Source organism: Amphibalanus amphitrite, unplaced genomic scaffold (genome assembly GCF_019059575.1).
Source record: "Amphibalanus amphitrite isolate SeventyFive unplaced genomic scaffold, NRLGWU_Aamphi_draft 000090F_arrow, whole genome shotgun sequence".
In the NCBI taxonomy this organism is placed as follows: domain Eukaryota; kingdom Metazoa; phylum Arthropoda; class Thecostraca; order Balanomorpha; family Balanidae; genus Amphibalanus; species Amphibalanus amphitrite.
In genome coordinates, this window is record NW_024881586.1 from 335202 (window position 1) to 361815 (window position 26614).

A 26614-nucleotide genomic window follows, 5' to 3' on the forward strand; every position below is an offset into this window, starting at 1 on the left:
CATAACGAAGGGTCACAGTTGCTATTTTCCGGCTCAGTGTGTCAATTCTACCTACATCTCGATGTTTGAGAGTGTCTAGAATAGCGTTCGTGCAAAACAGACGCTTTTCAATTTTCTCCCATTGACTTACAATGACATAGGTACATATAGGTAATGGAGAGGCCGCAAAATTGACCTGACCTTAGGTCACCGATATCAAAATTCCGAGATATAAATTCTATAGATAACGTTGCTCTAATCAATCGCAGAAAGTTTCAAGGCAATCGATCAATCGGTGTAGCTATGACGAGCATTCACATTTTTCTGAGGTGAGGTCACTTGGCGTGACCTGGTGACCTAACCTAAGGGCGACCTGGGTCTGAAATTTTCACAACATGTGCGGAAAAGATGCATGCATCAACAGGTGTGCCAAAAACGCCGTTTTAACACCCCCCCCCCCCGGGCCCGGCGCGGGTTAACAGGTATCTATTCACCATATTTATTTTTATTATATGCTTTTATTGTGTAGGCATGTAGCATGCAAAGCTAGTAGACTCTTATCTAGGTAATCTTTCTTTCGATGTAGGTATTCTTATGTTTTTGACTTCGCCCTTCCATGGGCACTGCCTGTTGGCGATGTTGTGAAATAACAAAATAAATAAATAAACAAATAAATGGCCCATGTCGGTTAGGAGTTACATCAATCATTATTCTTTTCTCCTGCGATCCTGTACTTGCTTTTGGGAGTTGTGAGCAAGCTTGTCAAATAAACCATGATAAACTAGGACTCTGTGACCTCAGATGACCTGATGGCGCAAGGGATGAGTAAGAGGGGCGAGAAAACACCATCACTATCGCCGCAATGTGTTCTCTGATATATGATCCCCATTCGGCGCAGGTTAAAACAACTGCATTTCCCTGATAGAGTACCTAAAACGAGCTACAAAAACGTTACATGTTATAGTAGCACAATCTGTATTGGTCTGCAGTGCCATTCAAAACACCTATCCATTCAAACCGTAGGCAGTAGGCACCATGGGCAGCACATAAGTATGCGAACCGATTTCCAAACACTACAAATGAACTACAATAACTCATACTCTGCGAATAGTTCAAATCATGACACATCGGCGCCACCTGTTGCCAGCTCTAGTAAGCTGTTGGTAGCGCTGTCAGCTAGCAGATGTCGCAGAATCGTGAGCTACGAACAGATTGCACGAATCTATGTGCCCCATGTATGCACTTGCGTAATGACATTCGTGAGGGACACAAACCAAACTTTAATTTATTTAAACTTACCAAACTTTATTAAACTTTAACCAAACTTTTAACTTTTATTAACAAACCAAACAAACCAAACTATTGAATTGGATTGCCCAAAGTAAGCAACTGATACCCATCAGCCGAAACGTTAGGGGTGTAATGTGATAGCAAATACAGTCTGTCTTAAAAGCACAGCGCAAAGTAACGGTGGATCCATCAAGCCTGACCGAGGAAGGACTGCTAAATTTGAGTCACCGAAGCAATTGACATCCTCGTCCATTCCCCAGGTCAATTGGTTCGGTGACTTTCAAATTATAGCAGGCCCTTCCTCGGTCAGGCTTGATGGATCCACCATCACTTTGCGCGGTACTCAACGGTCGGGCTTGATGGATCCACCGCCCTGTTGTGCGGTACTGACTGACTGTACTGATATTAAACGATTCCTGCCGACAGAAAAAACTATTTCTCGCAATATATGCGCAGCGACCCCGCAGCTCAAAACAAAATAATATAATACTCATCAGCTCACTTATACTTCGTTCGTTATTGTTACATTACAAGCTTAACAGCTACCCAAGGTATCCCCGCAAAACACTAGCGTAAGATGAATCAGAATGTGGAAAGACAGTCCGGCAAATCAAGGTGACTAAATCCTCATCACGATTGACCGTCATCCTCACGGATAACCGTCCCTATCCCTCCTAGACACATACAAAATGCATCGACAAGTAATCCAAATTGTACACACAACGTCCCGATTGTCCCACTGAGAACATATCCCATCAGCTCCCGTTTAGAACATTCATGTCTCTAGGCGGTGTGGTTACGAATCAGCCCGCCTAAGCAGACGGCCGGTTTGACTGGTGAAAGTCACCCCAATGACTGACCGGAGTGGAAGGGTTCCTGACGCCTTTAGCTGGATAAAGGGCTGAATGAAGGGCTTGCGGTAGGTCGTCCCTCAGACAGCGGTAGGCGGTGGTGGGAGCTGGCCACTCCGTCAACAGCCTGCGACGTGATGTGAGCTGATTAGTGATTACTGGAGTAAGCGCCGTGGAAGCCGAAGCAGGTCGCTTGCCACTAGCCGACGGTGGTAGGCCCGACTCGGCAAAGTTAGTCAGCCAAACGGTTAATCCATGCCAGCTTCATAAGACGGATAGGCGCCGTAGCCCACACTCTTTCTCCGACAAGTTGAAGCCGTTTCTCCGACTCTTGCCAACTCTTCTGGCAGCCCGACAGACACCGACAGGCTATTCCCAGGTCTGCTGTCCGTCGCACTACGTATGCAACAGAGTACGATCACAGTCTCTCTTCCTTCACACCACACACCTCTGTCCCTGTAGTCGTCCACACGGTATCCCGTTGAACACCGTGAGCATCAGCGTTCTTTTCCACCCACCCAACGCCCAGCGGCGACAGGGCAGCGGCATCTAGGCCGGTAGCGCCACCTAGGCTGGAAGCGCCACCTAGGCCGGTAGCGCCATCTAGGCCGGTAGCGCCACCTAGGCTGGAAGCGCCACCTTCTCAGAGTTCCTCTCCCGTTTGGGCTGCTCGGCAGCCGGCTCCGCCTCCGGTTCAGGCTCGGGCAGAGGCTCAGCCGGCACATCCGGTAGCTTCGCCTCCCGTTCGGCATCTTCGGCAGCTACTAGGGCGTCCAGCTCGGCCAGCACGGCGTCCTCGTCTTCTGAGGTCAGCTGGCCTGAGAGCAGGTCATCGATCTCCTGCGGGAGGGGGGGGGGGGGGGGTGGTCACATACGCGGCGGGCGAGTGGAAGAAAGGTGCAGACTGCGCCGAGATTCACGCGGCTGGAGAGCATAACAGGTTATGAAAGGTGATAAAGGTTCCATGTAATGATGTAACGAATTGAGCCGCGAAAGATATTAATGGAATAGTGATACCTTACCAATGCAATATAAAACGATTAGTTGGGATCGACTTACAATATAATGGACATTCTGCCCACAAATAACGAAATCGGCAGAGCCACAGACAACACTAGGAACCAACACTCATTTTCCATTTTACCTTTTGTTTTTCTATGCCCTCCTGCGTTTCATCCATGATCCGTTCGATCTCGTCGATGCTGACCAAGTCGTGCATTTTCTTCAAGGCGGCATTTCCATCTTTCAGACCATCCAGCACCTGTAAAAATAAATATTGAACATGTAAGAATACTTGAGAAGAGACAAATATGGAATGATTAACTAGCTCTGCTTACCAATCATCACTGACACTCAGAGCCTACTATTTCTCACAATGGTCAGTGGTCATGATTACTTTACTAATAATCAGTGGTCACAGGAAGTTACTCACCTTCATTTCCACTTGGGCAAACTCCAGGTCGTGAGTCATCTGTTCAATGTTGTCCAGCATGCCCTCTGTCCTGGTCAGCAGCTGCTCCTGGAACCTCTTTTTCTTCAGCAGCAGCTTTGCCCGACTGAAACAGGGTGAGCAAAATGTCAAGTATTGAACGTCTAGGCTTATGCCAGTAGATCGATTGAGTGTGGTTATTAGGGCATCTGTGGGCGGACTAGTGAGTAAGAATAATATTGGAAACATCACCTACTTTAATCAATCTGACAGTGGGCTTTTGATGAAACTTTCTCTCATCTACAATGAAATGGCGGTGCAAGTCCAACGGTTGGGTGAATATTCTATACACTACAGTGGGCTTTAACCCAATTTGTCAGCCAGAGCTCCTGCACAGATCTTACGATTTTTGTCCCGAGTGTAGGAGGGTTTTTGCCATCTGTCGGTCCTTTTCTAAAGACAACTGAATCCTTTTAGAGTACTGCTTGAGCTGGTCACGCTGTTTCTTCAGTTGCTGTGAAAAGAAAATCAGGCTTTAAGGCCAGACAATCTAACATACATCAGACCTTGAATATCTAGAAATAAATGTAGGAACATATGCTGATCAATCAGCTCATCTCATCACAACAAATGATATTTGCTATTTTGTTACCAGCTATGTCATACATCTTGCTCCTTCTCCATTTGATCTAACATCTTGGCTCAATTCAATGGCTCAATTATAATTGAAATAGGCAGCCACTCAAGCCTACAATAAGGAAAACCATGTAACACCGTCAAAACCTACCAGTATAGCTTTATCCTGTTCTGTGATTCTTGACTCTTTCTTTTTGCTAAATAGGCTTCCCATGGCTGTCGGCTGCTCTGTGGGAATAAGAAACGATAACCAGGTAAAGCGTAATTTATCACAGCATTATGTATTTTGCAAATAGACTTGCCTGTCCCATGGCTCAGTTACTGGAATGTTGAACAGCCAGAGGTGAAGGCATATAGCTATAATTTTCAAAAAGATTATCAAATAACAAATATTGACTTTCATTTAAGGAAATAGTTCACTTTTAACAGGGTGTTTGTTGAGATCACGTCCAGTTACGCGAAATGCACAAAATTGTCAAAAATGGTTTGAGGTTGTAGGCAGACATGGACACGGATCCCAGACGACCAAACACGAAAATCAAAATGACCACTAGATTAGTGGTCTTCAAGCGTGGAATTATTGTGGAAAACATGACTGATAGATGTCTCTCAACGAACCAACTATTTTGCATTCCCTCTGAGCTTACAGTTTTGAGAAAATCCCTCAAGATCCATCTCGGATCCATGATCACGAATCATGGATCCGAGATGGATCTTGAGGGATTTTCTCAGAGCCGTTAACTCTGAAGGAATGCAAAATAGTTGGTTCATTGAAAGGCTTCTAAAGAGAACTTCACAGAGTTTATTAGCCATGTTTTCCCACCGTAATTACATGCTTGAAGACCGTCAATCCGTCATTTCGATTTCCGTGATTGGTTGTTTGGGATCCGTGTCCATGTCTGGTTGTAGGTACAGGTCTCACGGGTTTTAGCGGTAGGTTTTGCACTTATAAAATTTCGTGAACTTTAGGCTATATCTTCGTCGTCTTAAGCTTTTAAGTGTTGAAGATGTGATCGACTTGTTGGTTCACAAGCCGGCCATGATCGTGTAAAATGGCTTCATCGTAGATCGATTTGTTTCTGAGATATAACCGGAAATGTAAAAGTGCAAAACCTACCACTTAATCTCGCGAGAGCCGTACCTATTATGAAATCATAGCTTGGTGATCTGGCATGACCCAAAAATATCTTTTTACCAAAAGTTGCGCAAAGGTCAATAGGCCATTGAAAATTTTAGCACAATCCAACTAATGGTTCAACGCCCTTCGTAAAAAAACCTAGGGGGGATCTCATCAACCCCCTGCCATGGTGAGGGTTAAAATACAAAGGAATGCTGACGACCAGGCAACTAATTCATTCACTGTGTATAGTCACTCTTGAAAGTATCGCAACTCTGAGGGGAGGGCACTATCTGTCCCAGCGGCGATTGAGCGGAAAAGTTTGAGAGCCACTGGTAGCACTGACCGAAGCCTGACATGCTGTGGCAGCCAGCGCGGCGGGGCGAGGGAAGTGGTTGCGGAGGGATAGGGGAGGGGCAGTCGCCGTCCGGTACCTTGTGATGGCAGCAGGCAGCAAGCATGTGGTCAACGGAAGCCACCCTACTCGCAGAGGATTCGCTAGATTTGTTTCATTACAAAGCTGAAAATTTGACCCGCCATCGGCATGACTATACCAGGGCACTAAAGGACTATACCTAGTTACCACCTAGGTTTTTGGTATAATCCAGAAACCCCTGCACAAATACGAAAGAATCAGTTGCACCCGCTAACAGAATGCATCCATGGTTGCAGGCGCACCCGCTAGCGGATTCCAATCACACCCTTTAGCCATCTTCTTTTAATAAGCCTTATTTCATGTCAGACTGCCCCCCTCCCATGACCTGCTGACGTCGTTCAGAAGGCCTCTTCAGAGTAGGGTTATGGCGGAACTCTGATCCGTTGTGATTTTACGGGTGACCCACACTGAGTTCACAGTGACTGGCGTTCACCAATGCTGACAGACCAATGAGCACCTGGCTGGCGAACCCAAGCGGCGCCCGTATCCGCCTGGGGCGGTGGACGGGGTCAAGGAAGAGCGATACGAGCATGACCTCTGGCCGCCCTCCACCTATTTTGACCCAGTTGTCAGCAGCTGGTGCCTGCATCATATAGCAGTTTTCCTTCTACCGCTGGCGTCCCAGTAAACATGCCGACGTCGGCCCGACGTCGGGCCGAGGCTCGGCCCGATGTCGGCCCAACGTCGGTTCAACCTCGTCCCGACATCGGCTGGACGTCGGATATGCCCGCATGTTCCGACGTCCAGCCGAAGTCCAGCCGACGTCGAGCCGACGTCGGGCCGAGGTCGTTTGCCGAGGTTGACGAGATCGTTCGTCGTTGGACCAACGGGGCCGACGTCGGCATGTTTATTGGGACAACGCGCCAAAAATATCAACCGGCGGCGGGATTCGAGCCCCCCAGTCGCCGACGTCGGCATGTTTACGCCAAAAGCATCAGCCGGCGATGGGATTCGAACCCCGTGTCATTTGAACGGGATGTTAGTGCGCTAACCACTACACCACGCAGCCGAATATCAAATATAGTTTGTTTTGTTGGGCTATGCCCTTTCGGTCTGACAAGACCATTTCAGAGCCGGAAGGATGATAGGATGGAGACATTGGTCTTCTTGGCGAGCACCCTGGGTCCAGTTCATATACATAGAGTCCCTGGTCCCATTGCTGTTACGTGACACTTATTGGAAAGGGCGACCCCACAATGGATTCATATAGCCACTCTTACACACCTGCACCAACGTTTCCCAAAGTGTCCCTTTCATAAGTGGCACTTTGGCAAAGTGACACTTGCCGACTGGCCTTTCTATATGAACTGGGCCCGGCCCTGGTGAGTTGCTGGGGCTGAGCCTGACCAAAGGATAGGCCGAGCAGCCCCCAAGCACTCACCGCACCCGGCTACGGGCGAGCTCGGCTTACGGGCAATCCCAAATGGGATAAAGTTTCCCGTCCAGTCCGGATCAGGGGGTTGCGGCGTGGAGGAAGATTTGAGTTTCCTGATGATATTTTGAATACAGAAGCTTTTTATGAAACATGAAACATGTATTTTATATTATTTTAACGGTCAATACCATAGGCGCGGGAGCCGGGGGGGCAGTGGGGGCAGCTTGCCCCCCCCCCCAACTCTGGGGCCGTGGGGGCGGTGCCCCCACAGCTTTGAGACGGAATACCACACTTTTTTTGCAAATGTTTTCTTTTTTTGTTGAAAAAGCCGAGGGGGTGAAAAATAAGTGGCCTAAAACCGGTGAGAAAACTAGATTTGGGGGTACCCTAGGTTGATCTCTATTATGGTGTGCCCCCCCCCAGTCGTAACGTAGTTCCCGCGCCCCTGGTCAATACAGCGGCCGATGTCGGTCCGACGTCGCCCCGACGTCGGCCCGACGTCGGCTGGACCTCAGCAATTGATCTCGGTCCGACGTCGGCCCGACGTCGGCTGGACCTCGGCTGGACGTCGGTACATGCGGGCATATCCGACATCCAGCCGACGTCGTGCCGAGGTTGGACCGACGTCGGGCCGACGTCGGCATGCCGATGCCGAGTTGCCGACGTCACCCCGACGTCGGCCGACGTCGGGCCGACGTCGGCATGTTTACTGGGGTAGGACCGTGCTACACTGTACTTTTTATGAAAGACTATGACCTCACTTCTGGGGTCCTCAAACTGAAATAGAATGAAATAGTTTGCCAAGCTGCCACAGCTCATGACAAGCACAGCCCTCAGCAGACTGTGTGGTAGGTATTCTTTTTTCAACATAACGGATAATAACTCAAAGGCTATGCTATCAGTCTGTCGGAACTAATTGCAAATAGATGTGCCATGCTCCACTCCTTCGATTAGGTCTATCACTAAACAAAGTATACACCTTGTGTGGCAACAAAATGCAAAAGTTTGTTCTGGGAGCAAATATAAACTTTTGGGTTTTGTTGCCACTTGCCGCCAAACTAAATGGAAAATCAAAATGAATACGCCTACGGTGATGATGTCAACCTCAGGCGCGGAGTCTCATGCGTCTTGCTGTTACAATTTCTGAATGACCGATAGCATAGTATTCACGTTATTCTAGTTTTTGTCGAAAAAAAATACGTACCACGCAGTTTGCAGAGGGCTGTACCTCCTACACCTTGACCTGTATACTCAATACTGTATACCTACCTCAACCTGTAGACAGTAGTCAATAACAGACGATAGGTATCAAATAAGTATATTCTCTTGCTGCCTATCAATCAATCGTACTAGCAAACTCTACAGTACTCTATTGGTCTAGTGCGAACACTCGAGTATCTATTAGTAAACTTGAACTCTAAACATAGCCAACCTATCTGCCAACCACTGAACTCTATAATGCCGCCAACCAACCACCGACCGAAATCGAGTTAGACATTATTCGTGTTTGAAAGTATACGTGCGTACTGCTTATTATGTTTGCTAGCCGTTGGCCTTTTGGTCTACTTGCTGCCTGCGGAAAATTATTTACACTGCAAACAGAGCTCTAGAACAGAAAATGGCATAAATGTTTTGCAGCGCTTGCGCTTTATTTGTACTTCAGTATGTAGAACTAATTTACTGCAAAAATACTTACTCACGCATCTGCTGCTAGGCAGACATTCGGCGAGATGCCGGCAAAGTTCTGAAGCTACTGATAGATTGACAGATATTTTGATATAATCGAGCGAGGAGGACAACAATAAAAAATGCTTTAGTACCGAATTGGTATCAAAATACAACAAATTGGTGTCATAAGATTTTGTGATTGATATCCTCTCTCAAATATATGAAATCATGTCTGATTATTCACATTGATGATCTTTAGAGATAATTCGCACACAAATTCGGGCCAGCTTACATTGTTTGAGCGAGCAGTTCACCTTCAACCTGTGCGTACGTATGACCAGAGTTGTAAATGGCAGGCCCAAGTTATAGCGGTACATGCATGAAATTACCAGACGTCTCCCGTCGGGAATTCAGACATTACATTTCTAATAAAATGACCAGAGTTTCCTGCGACTTTTTTTTAGAACAAAATGTGCCAGCTTCTTCGGCTGCCATCCTTGGTTGAAGCAGTAAAACATCGCTTTCAATATTCGGCCGTTTATTACAAAGTAAAACAAGCCAAAATTGTTCTTCTAGAAAAGTGTTGCTCGGCTCGGATTACTAAAATGCACTTCTGTCTCACAGTCGCACCGGATCGTAGCGAACCACAAAAACATGACCAACAGATACTGAGAGCATACCACTTATTAATTGTTATGCTAGTCATTTGGAATATGAACGCAATTTAGACTAGACCGGTCGAATGGACAAGCTGGAAAAGCACATCCTCGAGCGGGTCACTTAAATCCGCCCATCCCATTGCATCTCATTTAAGTACCAAACCTAACTTCAAGGACAATATTCTCTAATGACATATTATATGTAGCCTAAGCTCAATATCGGTAATCTCCCAATAGTGACATACTAAGTTCGCTATGTTCGATTTCCACAGCTTTAGAAAGACAAATGCATCGTCGATATTGCCCAATACAATCTCATCCATGGTCCTCGCGGAATGGAATGAATGGCACCTGGATCGATTTGTAAAAATTCGCGCCGCACTTCACTCGGAACGTAAACGATTGAGCATCCTTATTCCTAAAAAGCACATCATGTCTCGGTTAACAAGTGCAACGATGTCAACTGGAACAGTATCTGTATCAAAATAAAGCAACAGGCATGGGCAGTGTGCAACGCCGTCCGCTCGCGGCAAAGTCCAGCACGAAGGCCACACCACCTGTTAAACTACTGGCAGTGGCAGTGTTCTGCTATCACCAATCACAACTCGAACCGCAGCACCAGCCGTCACCGCTCCTCGCTGAGGGCGGTCACCAGTTGGTGCCTAGGGATCACCAGCCGTGTACCAGCCGGTCGGTGCCTGCGGGAACGCTGACCGGTCAGGCTGAGTTAGCACAGCTCACTGTCGGGGCGGAGGCGCCTGGCCGTGCTGTGGGTTCACACGACGGCGGTAACGGCGCATGGAGTCCCGCACCTCCGTAACGGCCCGGAACATCTCCTCATCATCCACCTGCAACACAGGCACGCCTGTCATCGCGACATGGAAACAAACTGCCGCTGTACGCACCGGGGATGTCGACTGATGAGATGGATCCTTTCAATGTACGAGCGAACATATAAAATTGATCTTTACCATTATCGTCATCATACGTGTAAAGAAGTTCACTGATAAGAATGAAAAACAGCGCATCCAAATGCAATTTGCTATAGGCTGTAAAGAAAACTAGCGACACAGTAATTTAGGATTGGCGGAATTTGACGAAATTTTAACTCTGTTTCTATGTTTTATCTGTTCCGCCAGAGTCGGCATCGTAATGATTAATTGTGCTAGTGTGAGGCGCGGAGGGTAAGTGCGGTGTACCGGATGTCTGCGACATGCCGCTTTTGTGTCACTTTGTTCATTCTGTGCACATCAGACTATTCCTGAAAAAAAAAATGCGAGACCTCTACAGGAGCATTTCACACGCGAGCGATTCAGCTTACAGCTATCATGCGCACTGACCTCTACGACGAGGCGCTGTTCGCGCGACGCCGGCGGCGAGCTCGTGAGCCGTCGCTTCCTGTCAGGCTTGTCACCGATGCGACCCAGGCCCAGCCGCTTCTCGTCGGCCTTCAGATCTCGATGGGGGCACTTGCACACCTTCACTTCAATGGTTTGGCGCCCCAGTACCTGGCCGGTCCTGTCGGCCCCAGGTAACGGTCAGGTTGACAAATTGTTAGCTCACCGTCAACGGTCAGGTTGCCAGGTTGTCGCTCCATCGTAACATTAACCCGCGAGTTGCTGGGGGGGGGGGGGAGGGGGGCGTTAAACGCCCCCACTTTTTTCGCCGGGCCATAGCATAAAAACGGCGCGCCGCAGGCGCGCCAAATTTTGGGTACCTGTAGGGAATTGATTGAAGCTTATTGTGACAAAGTTTCAAAAAATCGGTCGGAAAATTTTTGAGGCATCGAGTTTTTAGTGACGTCATGATTTCTGAGTTTTCGACCAAAAACGGCATATGTTCAAAAAATCATATAAAATCACAGAATAGACATAGGGGAAAGTGGGGTAAGACGGGCGGGGTAGGAAAGACGGGCACCGGCCCTCTAGCCCAAACCGTTGGCGCTAGCAACCTCTTGTTGTGGTTGGTAATCGGCCGTGTGGTTCTTTGCTGTGAGGTGAAGGCAGAGGTACGCATCTTAAATAGTTTTTGAAAAATTGTGGAAAAGCTAAAAACGTGCCTTGCACTCTAAGCAGAACTATCGTGTTTCGTAGTGTTTTCTGACCTCGCTGTTTCATATTTTGTTTTGGAAATTTGATGAGAGTTTCGTCTTAGGGTGTCATCCAAATGTGTATGCTGGCGAATGAATCCTTTAATTTGGTGCCCGGAGGCGGTGTGATATCCTTATTGGCAGCCGAATGGGGTAAGACGGGCAACAATGATGAAAGGAATGCAAACCATCTGATATTGTTATTTTAAGCTAACTTACGCTGTTCTACATCATTTGCAACGCATTTCCATCGAAATTATTTAAATAGACAGCTTTGAATTTGTTTAATTTTTTCATTACATCGATCAATACCATTACGCCTATAAGTAGCCGTGCGATGCTACGAACCTTACAATATTGACTGTAAGATCAAAAGCCAGATGTGTAAGATGTATTAGCATAATTATTCGGCAGTAAATATGTAAAGAAGTTCAAACTAACGTTGTGCCCGTCTTGCCCCAACATCAGTGCCCGTCTTACCCTCCCCGGTGGGGTAAGACGGGTTTTTGCAGGGTCTTGCTAAAAACACTCTCAATTGAAAAGTATTGGATTTAGACCTTAGGTGTCAAAGGGGCACTGAAAGAAAAATGCCTGAAGATGGTTGTGCTAAATTGGTGAAGCAATCGAAGAAAAGACTTCAGAGGTACAGACCCGCAAAACTAACATGCCCGTCATACCCCACTTTCCCCTACAGACATACCGTAAGCGCCATTAGACTGCCAATACCATGAACAATCAAATGGCTATCTTCGATTATTGATTATCGTTCCGCATTTTCCAAAATCTTGAACTGAATCTTGGCAATTTCTCGTGACTACTTCACGACCATGATACATGCATTTCTTAAATTGAACTTTTTTAGCCAAACACGTACACATATGATAAAATGAATGCCACCATCGTGTTCTACGCCCAAAATTACCCATAAAACATGTGTCACAGGCTGCGAATATCAGTTTTGATTTCCGGGGATATGTGCCTGCCCGGTTGACCTGACCTTGACCCTGACCTATGCTTGACTGACCCCTACATGGAGCTGACACTCTTGTAGGCCTTATATGATGGATTGTGCACCGTTTTGACAGAGTTTATGACGAGAGGCGCCCATTGCGAAGTCCTGAAGTCCATGCTACTGAAAGCCCGATTTCAGGTGACCTTGACCCGACCTGTGACCTCAAAATTCAACTTTAAAGTATTCATCTGAAGCGTCTCGTCGCGTTCTTTCGTTTGCCGCCTCGTGCGTTTCGCTGCGCCTATTGGTTCTCGAGTTATCGGCTGGGGGCGTTTAACGCCCCCCCCCCCCAGCAAACGGTGGGTGGCGAAATACCCCAGCAACTGCCGGGTTAATATTGCCAGGTTACAGGCACAATGCAATCACACGCCTAAAGGGACTGAGTGCGATACGCATATCAACGGAATACTTATGCATATCTTACCAATCGTAACACTTCATGAAAATATTAACCCCTCGCCAGGCCAGGGCCTTTTCATAACGCGGACGGGCAGGGGGATGGGAGGGGGGGGGGTGGTACGAACCCCACCGGCGATTGGCTCCTAAGGCACTTAGAAACAACAAATTTACAGGGTATATAGGTCCTTAGAAGATCTCACTCCTGTGCAAATTTGGTTGCTCTGGGTCAATATTTTTTTTGGGGTGGGGGTGGGGGTATAAAGGTAAATATTTCGCTAAAACAGGTCAAAAGTCTTTCGCTGCTAACTTTAATTTTGATCTAGTTATGCTAGAGCAAAAAGAAAAGCACCAGTCAATTCAGCACGTCCGTGCGCATCGAATGGTATACTATGTTACCAGTTTGAGTGAACTTAAAATCTTCGTAATTTTTAAATGAACTTAAATTAATTAAATTCAGGTTAACCAAATTGCATCATATCGCATATCATTCGATTCGGCTGATCACAAGGAACACAATGACACCATTTTTGAAGCCCTAGCCTCATTGTGTGCCAAGTTATTGGCAAAAACGTAGTTTGACCTCATTAGACCTCAGATGACCCGATTTAAATGTTTTTTTTTTCGCCAAGAAAACACCGAATTCGTCTTCAATTGAGCAACAACACAAAAACGTTAAAATGGAGCACATTATTACAGTTTGAGATATTCGCATCAATTTTCTAAGAAATTGTCGTGACCTCTAAATGACCTCAGGTAACCCGAACTTGGAAAACCTGGACGTAGGTTATACAACTCGGTGAGGCTCGCACACCCTGCCAGTTTGTATCAAATCGATGACTTGACTCGTAGCTTCATTGACAAAATAGCGTATTTTCAGTGCCATTTTGACCATGCACCGGTTTTTGCGACCTTGTGGCCTGACCTGAAGTTATTGGAACACAAACCCAGGACACATGTCAAATAGCTGCCCCAGGTTGTGTCTAAAATTTGGTGGCACCAAGTCTTAAGGTACGCTATAAACGATAAACTTAGCGATTCCGTTTCCGCTAATATAGTCCAATTTTACGCTGACATTGTACCAGTTTTGGTGACCTGGTGACCTGACCTGAAATGACAGAGATCTGAAACTTTCAAGGAAGGTGCCAAAAGGTTGTCCCAGAAGGTAAGCAAAATTTGTAGCGCCGCCGTTTTTTTTTTCACGTCATTCGCGAAAAACCTTAGGGGGTCGCATCAATCCCCATGGCCCGGCGAGAGTTAACAATAGTCCAAGAACTAAGAAGTTCAATCGTAAGCGGAAAAGCAGGAATAAGTGCATAGTGGCCCGTCGAATGTCGCAAGACCACTTCTTTTTGCGAAAAAGACGCTGTGGTGCAAATATGAACTCACTCGCACTCCTCCAGAGTAAAGAGCGCCAGAATTCGCCGCCGATTCATTCCACCGACGCAGGTGTTCATGCACGTGAACTCGTACAGAACCTCGTAGTGGTCGGTGGCGGGCTGGAGCGGCTCCAGGGGCACCACGACGCTACAGCGATCACCGTTCTCCTCGTACCTGGCGACGGAGCATGCCGAGATGTCAGCTTTGTACAGCACGGCACCGAAACCAGCGTATAACACTCCATCAGGACCAGTCGACCACCAGGCGGCAGGCACATTCATTATTTCAGGAAAGTGACAAAACTCAGCGTACATGTATAATTATTAATCAATGACATCACTTTCTCACAGTGGCATCAGGCATGTGATGAGTACTGGAGAGCAGTCTAAAAAACAGCGCACACACAGTGAAAATGTACCTACAGCCATGGCTCTAGGCTCTAGCAATTTAATATGTTGTTCTCACAAGTTATGTTGGTTCTGCCCGAATTGGTGACCGGAAGATGATCCGAGTCAAGTGCGGTGAATAAATTGATCAAGTGAGCTTGAATAGTTCTCAACGATCGTCGACGGTGCAGTGCCGATCTAAAAACGGTTGAGGACTGAGGTAAGACTTTAGAGTAGGTAAAAACGCAAACCACAGATTGATTCAAGATGCGGCTGATGCCGGTCTCCGCAGGCGCGTCTCACCTGAAGCGTGCGTGCTGGGTCTGCAGGACATGACGCACGTATTGGCTCTGCACGTTGGACATTAGCGCAAAGTCCTGGTGGTGCGGGCACCGGCGCACGGGGTTCTGCACGTGCTGCGCATCCAGGTAGACGGGCTGCGCGCGGATCTCCAGCCGTCGCGGGTCGCCCACCGCCGTGTACGAGAACCTGAACGGCACCGCCACCAGCATGTCCGTATAGAGCTTCCCGGCAGCGCGGCTGTACGCGTACGGCGGCTGGCGGCCGGCCGGAGTGCCCAGCCGCTGGTATACGGTAACCTGAAAGGCGTGCACGCCGGGCCAGCGGTTCACCGCCGGCGCAGAGCCCAGACGGGCCACTGGCGAGCGCACAGGAACTGCCGGCGAGGGCGGGGTCGGCTCGCTGGGGCTGGCTGCCGGCCCCGAACCATGCTGAAAAAAGCGATTTGACCACAAATCAGTCTAGTTATTTCAAAACTGAGGAAGCTTATGCTCAGCTGAACCAGGGACAATTGATAAGATATTATAAGACCAGAGTCAGGCACCTAATCATTACCTTGCCTGGAACAGACAACAAAGGCCACTGACATTTCCAAAATCTAAATCACATGCATCTTCAGCAGATATTCCCAGGGAAACAAGGGAAAAAGGTAGATAACATACCTGTTCATGTATGGGCGGCTCACTTTTTGGTTTAGCATCACGATCCGAGTCTGACAGCAGTGACTCACTGAATTGTTCCACTGCCGTCACATCATCATTAACAGCGTCCATCACACCAGACCCGACATCACTTCTGATCATGTCCATGATGGCCCTCTGGTGGTCTCTATTGAACAGTCGCAGTTCCCCGTCCTCTGATGCTGACTCAGACTGGGACATAATGATGTTGCTGAGTAGTTTGGAACTGTTAAGATCCCTGCACTGCAAAGATCCCTAAAGTAACACAGATCCCATGAAATGTTTAAGGTGCACCCCACGGCTGGACACCTCACTGCAGCAGGGCTACTCCTCGCCTCGCTAGCAATCACAGAAGCTTGCACTGAAGCCAGCACATGCACACCTTGACCTGAAAACATGGTAAAAGCTTTATATCAACTCATCAAGCTTGTTCATTAACACTTGTATTGGTACCTATATGAATGCTTAACCCTCGCCGGCACAGGGGGGGGGGGGGGGGGGAAGGTGATGCAACCCCCCCCCCTAAGGTTTCGCGAATAACTCGCGAAAAAAGCGTCCGATCGCGACGAAACTTTCAGTACCCTCGCATTGATCAATTTTACACCTACCCTGAAAATTTCATGACCCTGACCCAAATGACCTTTGACCTGTGACCTACTTTCCGAGACCATGTTTGGCCGGAATCGCGATTCGGCGTATGTCGGCTCGCATAAGTCGCGCGTTTGCAAGCTTTTCGTGGTTTCAAACGGTCAAACATGTGATTTGATGTTGCTCCCATGCATTAGGGTGAATGTCAAGGTCACCTCTGAAGGTCACGTCAGGTCAATGACCTTTGCTGACCTCGGTTCACTTTTTCGAGTTTTACATGTTTCTAGGCTAGTTTTTGGAGCTGATTTCGAATTTAGCAACCATTTGAACATTAACGAAATAGTTTTGGTGCCTTCGTAACATGTTACGAAGCTGTCAAAGGCGGTTGACACGTACCTATTACGAATACCAGTCACGACCCCTACAGGTTGACCCGACCTGGTCTAAATGCTTAAAACCCGCGCCGGGCGCCCCGTAGGAGGGGGGGCCGAAACGGTCCCCCCTGTCCTTTTCCGTCGATATCTCCTAAACGGCTAGAGATATCGCCACCAAACTTTCAGGACCCCTCTGGGCATCAATTTTACACATTGTGACCAAAAATTTTCCAGAGGCTATGATAGGTTGGCCACAAATGACGTCAGAATGACGTCATGTTCTGCCATTTTCGACCGAAAAAAGACCTTCGCGAGAAGAGCTGTCAGGCCTACAGCTTTGAAGATACAGAAAAATGATAAAGACATAAAAGATGTAGAATTGACAGGGCTACAAAACTGCTATCTCGGATTTTTGAAATTTTTGAGTTTTGACCCCCAAAATCAAAAAAGCAATTTTTTGGATATATTAGCCAAAAAATCCAAAAAGTTTCGAAAAAACGGAATATATGTGATAGAACCAAAAAAAAAATCAAAAAATCAATTTTTTGGATATATTAGCCAAAAAATCCAAAAAGTTTCGAAAAAACGGAATATATGTGATAGAACCTACCGTCTTCTATCTGCATACCAAATTTCAGATCGATATCTCGTTTTTTTGGCCAACTGTTACAGCGAAAAAACTGTTCAAAAATGATGACGTCCAATTTTCAAACTCAATTTTTGTCAATTCTAGACCCCGTAGGGCAAAACAAAGACCACCATTGGACTCCCCGTGACGAGCTGCATCGAATCGATACCCATTTTATGCAAAATATCAACTTTGAAATTTGACCTAATTTGACCTGACCTTGACCTGACCTTCACCAAAACGTGACCTGGGCTGGCCCCAAAGGCTGCCTGACCCACATAATCGCATTTGTCATGTAAAATGGACCATAAAACCTGTATCACACGACACTTTCATATTGTGACCCCGGTGACCTGATCTCACTGTGACCTGACCTGGTATCAGTGACCTCAGATAGCGAACCATGTGTTTGATAAGCAATATACCATCGATGGTTTTCAATGACTTACCAATTTACTCGATTTCACAACACATTTCTTGAAATGCCTGTGAACGGTGAAAATCCGACCTTTGACCTGACCTGTGACGTCATCGGTTTGACCTAGGTCAATGAAATTTGGTCACAAGGTAGTTCCCTGGTGGGGCTATCGAACGCCATTTGAATTTTGAAAATTGGCCGGTAAATTTCCGAGATCTTAGGGGGGGCCGAAACGGCCCCCCGGCCCCCTACGGGTGGTAGGGTCCGCCGGTAGCCCTACGGGGCGCGGGTTAAAGACATCATCTCTGATCAAAACTAACACGATATTCGTGATCACTGATCAGCCCCCTGGAAAACCCCACAGCAGCCACACTTTACGACTTTCTAACGGGTCCCGATTTTCCCCATTTTCGGGTCATTAACCTGACCTGGAAGGTCACTCGATGATCTAGAACCTTAAATTTGGATATCATCGGCTTCCTCTCGTGACGGGCAACACGCTTGTTTTTTTCCGCGAACCTCTAGCTCAATCAGGGGCCAAACGCGAGGGGGGGGGGTCGTACCAACGAAGGACGCAGTGCCGCTTGTGCCGTCGAAGGACGCAAAATGGCCTGTGCCGGCGAGGATTAAAACACTAACAAACCATCTATCAAAGTAAATTGTGACTCTAACATCATTTTACTTGATATTATTCTAGCTCGTTGATGAACAAAGAACAGAATCCAGAAATTAAACACTGACACATAAACTTATTCTTCTTCTTGGTTTAGGGCGCATAGTTTCGTCGGGCTCAGAGCGTCCGTAGTTGGGTTCGGTAAAAACACATAAACGTACACACAACACACACAACACCGCACAGCGCGCAACAATAATACGCAACAATACGCAATACTGCGCAATACACACGATACACACGTGCGACACGTGCCCACGTGCCCACGCGCTTCGTCATGAAAATTGCCAAATCGGCGCGCTTCTAAGCAGGGGTTTTCGCACTACGGCTGCGGTTAAACTACCGTCTGTGGTAGAAACTTCAGGATGATGGCGCGTTTCATACGAAATCTGGCGCAATGTTTATTTGCTTCTGAACTTGTATTGTTATTGCTGTGAACTCTTGAAGTGGGAGTGTTTCAATAACAATTTGTGGATTATTTGGGTTTCTTGATATAAAAATCGAATAATATTATGAAACATTGTGTGGAAACCGCAAATACTGATATAATCAATTGCTTAGTTTTGGGAATTGATACACATTTTGTAGAGGTTTGTCTGGCAAATGGTGTAACAAACTTCAAGCCATCATGATCTGAAGCTGTTGCAACAAATCAAAATTGCTTTGATGTTCCATAGTACCTTGTTGGAAAGACTGGAGCATGGTTCAAGATGATGTGTAAAAATTCAAGATTTGTGCAAAAGCTTATGACTGAAGAGCGAAAACAGTTCTATATGATTGCTCAATGAAACGTGGAAATGGACGACAAAAGTAGAGTTTCAACATTCCAGCATGTGAGAATAACTTCAGAACTTCATAGTTCTTGTAGAATTGCATTCTCCTTTTGTACAGTTCTAGGTTTTGTTAGGGTATTTCAATTTCAATGTGTCAGTTGAGATATAGGTACATTGCGGACAAAATTTAGAATCATTGCATGGTAGATAGGTACTTGTTCGGTAAAAAGGTATGTGATTAATGCCACGAGAAAGTTTTTTATGATTAAATATATGTTCATTGTTGTACCTACAAAAATGCAAGCTTACTAGCACCTAGTTATTGAATCAAATCGAAAGTATTTGCTATGAATGTAAATATGTACCTGCAAAGTATGTCAATAAATTTGTGTGATGTTGACCAGAGAGCTGTTGCTGTATCACCTGGGCATTTATGTTGCTTCTTACATTAGGTGTTAAGCATAGTAATTACCTATGGGTGAACTTTGTGCCAATATCTTCAATTCACAGTGTATGTAGCATGTCTACAACCCTCACTGATCCTGCTATAGCTATAGGCATTTGGCTCCAGCAAGACCAAGGGCATGAACTTCACAATTGCACAACCTTTTTTATGCACCACTAGTCACTTTTTTTCCTTAAGGTGCACATGGCAGTGTACACAATAATGCGCAGAGGGCCTACACAAAAACAACATGACTAGTGTGCACTATGATGCACAGCATTGTACACTGATTATTTGAAGATTCTAATCACTCAACAGTCAGGAGGTCATTTTTGAATGTCACATTTATTATACATCACTTGTCAAACAAGAGCATGATGACACACATTTTGACAAGCAATCATGGTAATATTCCAATAAGTTGGACACCTCCCTGGGCGTGATTTTCCAGGAAGGTACTGTTATAACGTGAGCTCTTTATTCACAACCAAAGCCGCATTGCGTTAACCTTCCTAGAGCGCCAAACACCGATCGCTACTACCACAACCGCGCTCCGCGCGGGCCGGCGGCCGACTGCTCTCGAACCCCGCGTCTGCGCGCCGGCGCCGCCAATGGCGTCGCCAGGCCCCCGGGCAGGGGGGAGCAACTGGCGTCGCCAGGCCCCGGGGCAGGGGGGGGGAGCAGCTCGCGACACCACACCCTGCCGCCCTTAAAACGGAACACATTCACTTTAACCTGCCGCCTTTAAAACGGAACACATTTTAAACCGGAACGTGGAAACAAACACATTACGCGTCGGAACGTGGAAACAAACACATTACGCGTCGGAACGTGGAAACAAACACATTACGCGTCGGAACGTGGAAACAAACACATTTTAAACCTCGGCGATCAGTCGCCTCGGGCACCTCCGGCGCCGAGCGGAACGGCGTTGCGAGGGGCCCTCAGTGTCCCCGCCGCCCCTGCCGCCGCCGTCACCGCCACCGCCGGTGTGACTGTAGCCGCTGAGGTCACCGGTATCACCGCCGCCGCCGAGGTCACCGGCACTACCGCCGCTGCTGACGGCATCACCGCCGCCGCTGAGGTCACCGGCACTACCGCCGCCGCCGGGGTCACCAGCACGGCCGTAGCCACCGGGGTCACCGGCATCCCCGCCGCCGCCGAGATCACCGGCACGGCCGAGGCCGACTGCTCCCCGGTCACAGGCCTGACCGGCGACGCCGGCGCGGCTGCCGTCACCGAGGCCATTGGCGCGATCGTCTCCGACAGGGCGCCCGGCGCTGCCGCCGGCGCCACCAGCCCGGTCACCGCCGGTCGTCGCTCTGACGTCACCGCCGGTCGTCGCTCTGACGTCACCGCCGGTCGTCGCTCTGACGTCACCGCCGGTCGTCGCTCTGACGTCACCGCCGGTCGTCGCTCTGACGTCACCGCCGGTCGTCGCTCTGACGTCACCACTGGTCGCCGCTCGGACACTACCGCCGGTGGCCGCTCTGACGTCACCGCCGGCGCTGTTCCCTGGGTCCGCCGCCGCCGCCAACAGCTGGTCAACGTGGCGCGACCAGATCACGTGTCCCACGTCCACTTCATACGACACGGGACCGGGGCGGGCGACCACCGTGCCGCGGACCCACTTCTGACGACCGTCATACGAGCGGGCCCACACTGTAGCTCCCACGGCGAATTCCCTGCTCCGTCCGCCGGCCGTCTCACGCTGCCGGTCCCGAGCCGCCTGCAGAGCTGTCTCGGCGCTCGGAACCATGAGGTTCATACGAGTGCGGAGGTTCCGCCCGAACAGCATCTCAGCGGGAGTCCGTGCGGTCGCGGCGTGGGGCGTCACTCTGTACGCCATCAGAACTCGGGCGAGCGCCAGTTCCATGCCTCCGCTGTCGTCTGCTGCCAGAGTCGCCTTCAGTGAGTTTTTTAGCGAGCCGACCGCTCGCTCCGCCATCCCATTAGACGATGGGTGATGGGGCGCCACTCTGACATGTCGGATCCCGTTAGAGCTGGCGAACTGGGCGAATTCCTGGCTCGTGAACTGTGGGCCATTGTCCGTTACCAGCACCAGTGGTAGTCCGAGACGAGCAAAAACCGTCCTCATCACCGCTACGGTCCGCTCGGACGTGGTCGTCTTCATTGGGATCATTTCAGCCCACTTGGAGAAACTATCCACCATCACCAGGAACCAGGTGCCCTTCAGAGGTCCGGCAAAATCGGCATGCACCCGCTGCCACGGGCCGTCCGTCGGCTCCCACGGGTGCCGTGTCGCCTGCGGCGGCTCAGCTCGCTTTGAGACGCACGCCTGACACCCGCGAGCCAGCGCCTCCAGCTCAGCATCGAGTCCCGGCCACCACACAAAGCGCCTCGCCAGCTGCTTCATGCGAGTGCAGCCGAAGTGACCCTCATGCAGCTCCCGCTTGACGGTGTCGCGCAGGCTGCTCGGGATGACGACTCGGCCGCCCCAGAGCAGACAGTCGGCCTCAGTCGTCAGCTCCTCTCGGCGATTCTTGAAGGGAGCCAGGTCCGGGTCCACCACCGCCGGCCAGCCCGATCGCACCGCCGCCAGAGCGCGGGCGAGCGCCGGGTCTCGGCGCGTGGCCACTGCTATCTGCTGCGCGGTCAGACACGGCCCCTGCTCGGCGATGAACATTACGCCGCCTCCGCCGTACGCCGCCTCCTCTTCTGCCGACAGCCGGTTCTCCGCCTCGTCCGGCACCGACAGACGGGACATCGTGTCCGCCAGCCTCATGTCCTCCGTCCGGCGCAGCTCGATCTTGTACTGATACGCCGCGAGCTGCAGCGCATACCTTTGCATGCGAGCCGCCGCCAGAGATGGCAGCTCACGGTCCGGGTTTAGGATCCTGGAGAGCGTCCTGTTGTCGACCACCAGGGTGAACGGCCGACCAAACAGGAACTGGTGGAACCGCCGCACTCCGAACGAGACGGCTGCGGCTTCCCTCTCCACTTGGGCGTACTTCCTCTCCGTCGGAGTGAGCGTTCGGGAGGCGTACTGTACCGGCCTCTCGAGCCCCTCGGGCGTCACTTGCATCAGAGCCGCTCCGACTCCTGTCGCACTGGCGTCCGTGACGAGCCGCAGCGGCAGCACGGGGTCGTACCGCATCAGGACCGGCGCCGTGGACAGCATGTCCTTCACACGGCGCACTGCCGCGGCGCACTCCGCCGTCCATGCCCATTTGACGCCCGTCTTCAGTAGCGCGTAGAGCGGCGCTAGCACGGTAGACAGGTTGGGCAGCAGCCGCTGATAATAGCTGACTGACCCGATCAGAGATCGCAGCTCCTGCACGTTCCGAGGGTCAGGTGCTGCTGTGACGGCCGCCGTCTTCTCTTGCACCGGGCGCAGACCCGCCTCAGACAGTCGCCAACCGAGATACACCACTTCTCGGACTCCGAACTGGCACTTCTCTTTCTTGAGGCGGACGCCGTTGTCCTTCAGCCGCTCCAGCACCCGGTCCAGCCTGTCCATCAGCTCACGGTCACTGTCGGCGCCGATCAGCACGTCGTCCAGGTAACAGACGACTCCTGGAAGACCATCCAGCACCTGGTCCATGATCGCCTGGAACTGCGCTCCACAGGTGCTGATCCCGTACGGGAGACGGTTCATCCGCATCGCACCACGGTGTGTGGTCACGGTGGTCATCTCTCGGCTCTCTTCGTCCAGCTCACACTGGAGATAGGCGTTCCTGCAGTCCAGCTTGCAGAACTTTTTCCCTCGGATGCTGGCGAATAGCTCCTCCGGCGTGCGCATCGGATACTTCAGAGGCTGCAGCTGCGGGTTCACCGTGATCCGATAGTCCGCGCACAGCCGCACGCCGTCCTTCTTGGGGATGGGTACGAGCGGCGTACCCCATCCGGAGAAGTGTCCAGGAGGCACCTTCTCGGCGATCCCTTGATCCAGCCACTTGTCGAGCTCCCGCTCGATATCTTGCTGTAGCGCAAACGGCACCGGTCTGGCGCGTCGATAGACCGGTTTGGCGCCTTCCTTCAGTCTGAGCGCCACCTTCACCGGGATTCTGCCCAGTTCTTCTTTGAACACCTCACGGTGTTTGTCCATCACCTCCTTCAGCGTCGGCTGAGTCGCCACCGGGCACACGTTCAGCGTCTCCAGACCCGACGCCGTCCTCAGCGCCTTGATCCACTCTCGTCCCATGAGAGGTCGGTGAGAGCCCATGTCGGACACGACGAGTCGCAGCCGTGTCGCTCGGCCGTCCGTCTCCACGTTGACGTCGGCCTCGCCTCGCAGACGGATTTGCTGGCCGGTGAATGACGTGAGGTGCAGCTCACTCGGCCGCAGCGTCAGACCGGGGATGTGAGTCTCCGCGCTGATTATAGTCACCGGTGAGCCAGTGTCGATCAGCATGGTGAACTCCTGGCCGTTCACCCTGACCGTCGCCCACTCAGCTGCGGCTGGCTGCACGGCGCTGACTTGCCAGTCAGCCTGGTCGCCGTCCTGAACCAGCTTCACGCCAGTTCGCTGTTTGCCGCAGTCACGCTGCAGATGCCCACGCTCTCCGCACCGATAGCAGCGCGGCGCGCCGGCCCGCCATGGCCGCGCGCCGGCCTGCCGCGGCTGCCCGCTGTCCTGCCGTGGCTGCCCGCTGTCCTGCCGCGGCTGCGCACCGTCCTGCCGGGGCCGCGCGCCGGCCTGCCGCGACTGCGCGCTGGGACAGTGGCGCCGCCAGTGGCCCCGGCCGCCACAGCGGAAGCACGTGCCTGGCCCCGGGGGCTCGGTCGGCCTGACCCTCTCCGTCCGCTGCGGGCGTCGCACCAGGTGAACTGCCTCCCCGTCCGTCTCGGCCGGCGCCGGCGCCCCTGACAGCCGCGTCGTCAGATCCATCACGTCCCTGTGCGCCCGTGCCGTCCGCCGGACGTCCTCCAGAGAGAGGTCGTCACCCTTTAGCGCCGCCTCCCGGACCAGCTTCCTCTGTAGCTCACCTCGGCTGCCCAGGACGCATCGGTCTCTCAACTCACGGTCCACCTGCGCCGGCTCGTAGCCGCAGCGCAGGATTTGCGTCCGTAGTCTGCCCAGGAACTCCTCCAGGCTCTCCTCCTGCTCCATTGTCATCCCTTGAAACTTTCCTCTTTCCGCCACCACATTATTCTTCGGCACCAGATACCGTGTTAGCTTCCTTTTCAGGCGAGCAAACTCGTCTTCTCCCTGTCTCTCGGCGTCCTCCTCAGGCAGTGAATCGCTGACATCGGCGAGGTCCGGGCCCACCAGGTGCAACAGGACTGCACACCGTCTCGCAGGCCCTTGAATGTCAACAGCGATCATATACCGCTCCAATGCCCGGAGCCACTTTTCAAAGTCCGTGCCTGGACGGTACGGCACCGCAGACACTATCTGCATCCCCGTTGGATCCATCGTGCCGCCGCCCTCTCACCAGCACGTCGTTTCTCCGGTCGGCTCGCCGCCGCTCCACCGTCGGCCCGCAGCCGCTCCACCGTCGGCCCGCGGCCGCTCCACCGTCGGCCCGCAGCCGCTCCACCGGCGGCCCGCAGCCGCTCCACCGGCGGCCCGCAGCCGCTCCACCGGTCGGCCCGCAGCCGGGCGTCACCGCTCACACCGGCCGGTCACCGCTCACACCGGCCGGTCACCGCACACGCCGGTCGGTCACCGCACACGCCGGTCGGCCACCGCTCACCGCGCCGCCCTGCGCCTGTACTTGGCGCTGCAGCTGCGGTTTCCCGCGCTTTTCTCGACGGGGGCGTCACGTGGTAGTGACGTCACACGCACGTCACCGCGCGCGCATGCGCACTCGTCCCGCACCGCCCGGCCGCGCGCCAGCTTCCCGCCGAAATTACCCGCTTCGGGGACCAGGCACCTCAAACCGCATTGAGGCCCTCTCCGCCGCACCGATCGGCCAATCACACGCGCTGCCACAGCTGCGCGTCACCCCCGGCCGACCAATCAGCGTGCAGCACGCCGACGCATGCGCCACGCACGCACACCACACTGCCGAGGCATCATGGCCGCCACGAATTTCGGCGATCACATGGAAAACCCTGCCAGGACCAGGACAACGGCCGCCGCGCGACAGGCACACTACTAGCAGCAGCGCGAAAATAAAAATACTAAGCAATACTAAGCACTAAGCATTCGTACTAAGCAACGTTTGCGCCCTCACCGTCCGTGGCCTGTCCGCTCTCGCTGACCACCGCGCACTGATCACTGGCCCGTTTCGCCATCACTCGCAATCACAGCTCCAAGGCTTCACCTTGATCTGATCCTCGTCGCCAGGATGTTATAACGTGAGCTCTTTATTCACAACCAAAGCCGCATTGCGTTAACCTTCCTAGAGCGCCAAACACCGATCGCTACTACCACAACCGCGCTCCGCGCGGGCCGGCGGCCGACTGCTCTCGAACCCCGCGTCTGCGCGCCGGCGCCGCCAATGGCGTCGCCAGGCCCCCGGGCAGGGGGGAGCAACTGGCGTCGCCAGGCCCCGGGGCAGGGGGGGGGAGCAGCTCGCGACACCACAGGTACCTCTGCAGGTGTTGTGGTAGGTTAGGTTGAATTGGGGTTAGGTGAAGTAAGGCAGTCAGGATCAGGTCAGACCGTAAGACCTGGTCAAGTTGATTTTAATCTTTCATTCTAATTTGACATAGATGCCTATTACCTATGTTTTTGCTCCAGACTGAACTTCATTAGGCAATGAGTTCATTTTGTGTTGTTTTTTTATCTGTCTTGTTTTGTGTTTTTGTCCCTTATGTTTTGCCCCATAGGCAAGGGTGGAGCTTTTCCAGCGAAGGTGGTGCTGGTGGGGCAAAAAGCTGTCAAACCTGCAATGCTCGGTTGTTAAGTTAGATTATGTGCAACACTGAATCAATTCTTTTAATTACAGAACTAACATTTTGAATTACACAGACATTTCAAAGCTCCTCAATGCGAACAACATAGTGGTTTGCTAAGCAACGAAGTTCTACAAATAAGCAAAAGTTGAAGGGGCAGAACGCTTTTTTTCTGACAGCTTCGTAACATGTTACGAAGGCACTAAAACTTCTTCAGTACAGGGT

The 26614-nt window shown here is 51.0% G+C and overlaps 3 protein-coding genes across 16 annotated transcripts; all 3 read right to left on the reverse strand.

The window, feature by feature from the left end:
• Positions 1 to 1807: 1807 nt before the first annotated feature.
• On the reverse strand, positions 1808 to 8611 carry LOC122380049 (charged multivesicular body protein 6-A-like). 6 transcript variants are annotated; one of them, XM_043362811.1, is made up of 7 exons: positions 8383 to 8600; positions 4337 to 4413; positions 3954 to 4063; positions 3553 to 3676; positions 3265 to 3381; positions 2760 to 2960; positions 1808 to 2705 (listed from the first exon to the last, which is right to left on the reverse strand). In XM_043362811.1, exons 2-7 carry the CDS (start codon positions 4397 to 4399, stop codon positions 2688 to 2690), a joined length of 633 nt encoding a protein of 210 aa, XP_043218746.1. In that variant the 5' UTR covers positions 4400 to 4413; positions 8383 to 8600; the 3' UTR covers positions 1808 to 2687. The 6 variants fall into 6 exon arrangements, with proteins under 6 accessions (XP_043218746.1, XP_043218748.1, XP_043218745.1 ...); XM_043362813.1 differs by having other exon boundaries at positions 1808 to 2960; positions 8594 to 8611; XM_043362810.1 differs by having other exon boundaries at positions 1808 to 2960.
• A 691-nt stretch (positions 8612 to 9302) lies between these two features.
• LOC122380051 (cellular tumor antigen p53-like) lies at positions 9303 to 18688 on the reverse strand. 9 transcript variants are annotated; one of them, XM_043362816.1, is made up of 6 exons: positions 18433 to 18688; positions 15666 to 16071; positions 15007 to 15434; positions 14327 to 14491; positions 10781 to 10958; positions 9303 to 10288 (listed from the first exon to the last, which is right to left on the reverse strand). In XM_043362816.1, exons 2-6 carry the CDS (start codon positions 15882 to 15884, stop codon positions 10178 to 10180), a joined length of 1101 nt encoding a protein of 366 aa, XP_043218751.1. In that variant the 5' UTR covers positions 15885 to 16071; positions 18433 to 18688; the 3' UTR covers positions 9303 to 10177. The 9 variants fall into 9 exon arrangements, with proteins under 9 accessions (XP_043218751.1, XP_043218752.1, XP_043218750.1 ...); XM_043362817.1 differs by having other exon boundaries at positions 18598 to 18669; XM_043362815.1 differs by having other exon boundaries at positions 18624 to 18658.
• Positions 16030 to 25786, reverse strand: LOC122380026 (uncharacterized protein K02A2.6-like). Its single transcript, XM_043362760.1, has 4 exons — positions 25726 to 25786; positions 24339 to 24829; positions 21159 to 24089; positions 16030 to 16071 (listed from the first exon to the last, which is right to left on the reverse strand). The coding sequence occupies exons 1-4, from the start codon at positions 25784 to 25786 to the stop codon at positions 16030 to 16032; spliced, it is 3525 nt and encodes a 1174-aa protein (XP_043218695.1).
• Between the last annotated feature and the right edge of the window lie 828 nt (positions 25787 to 26614).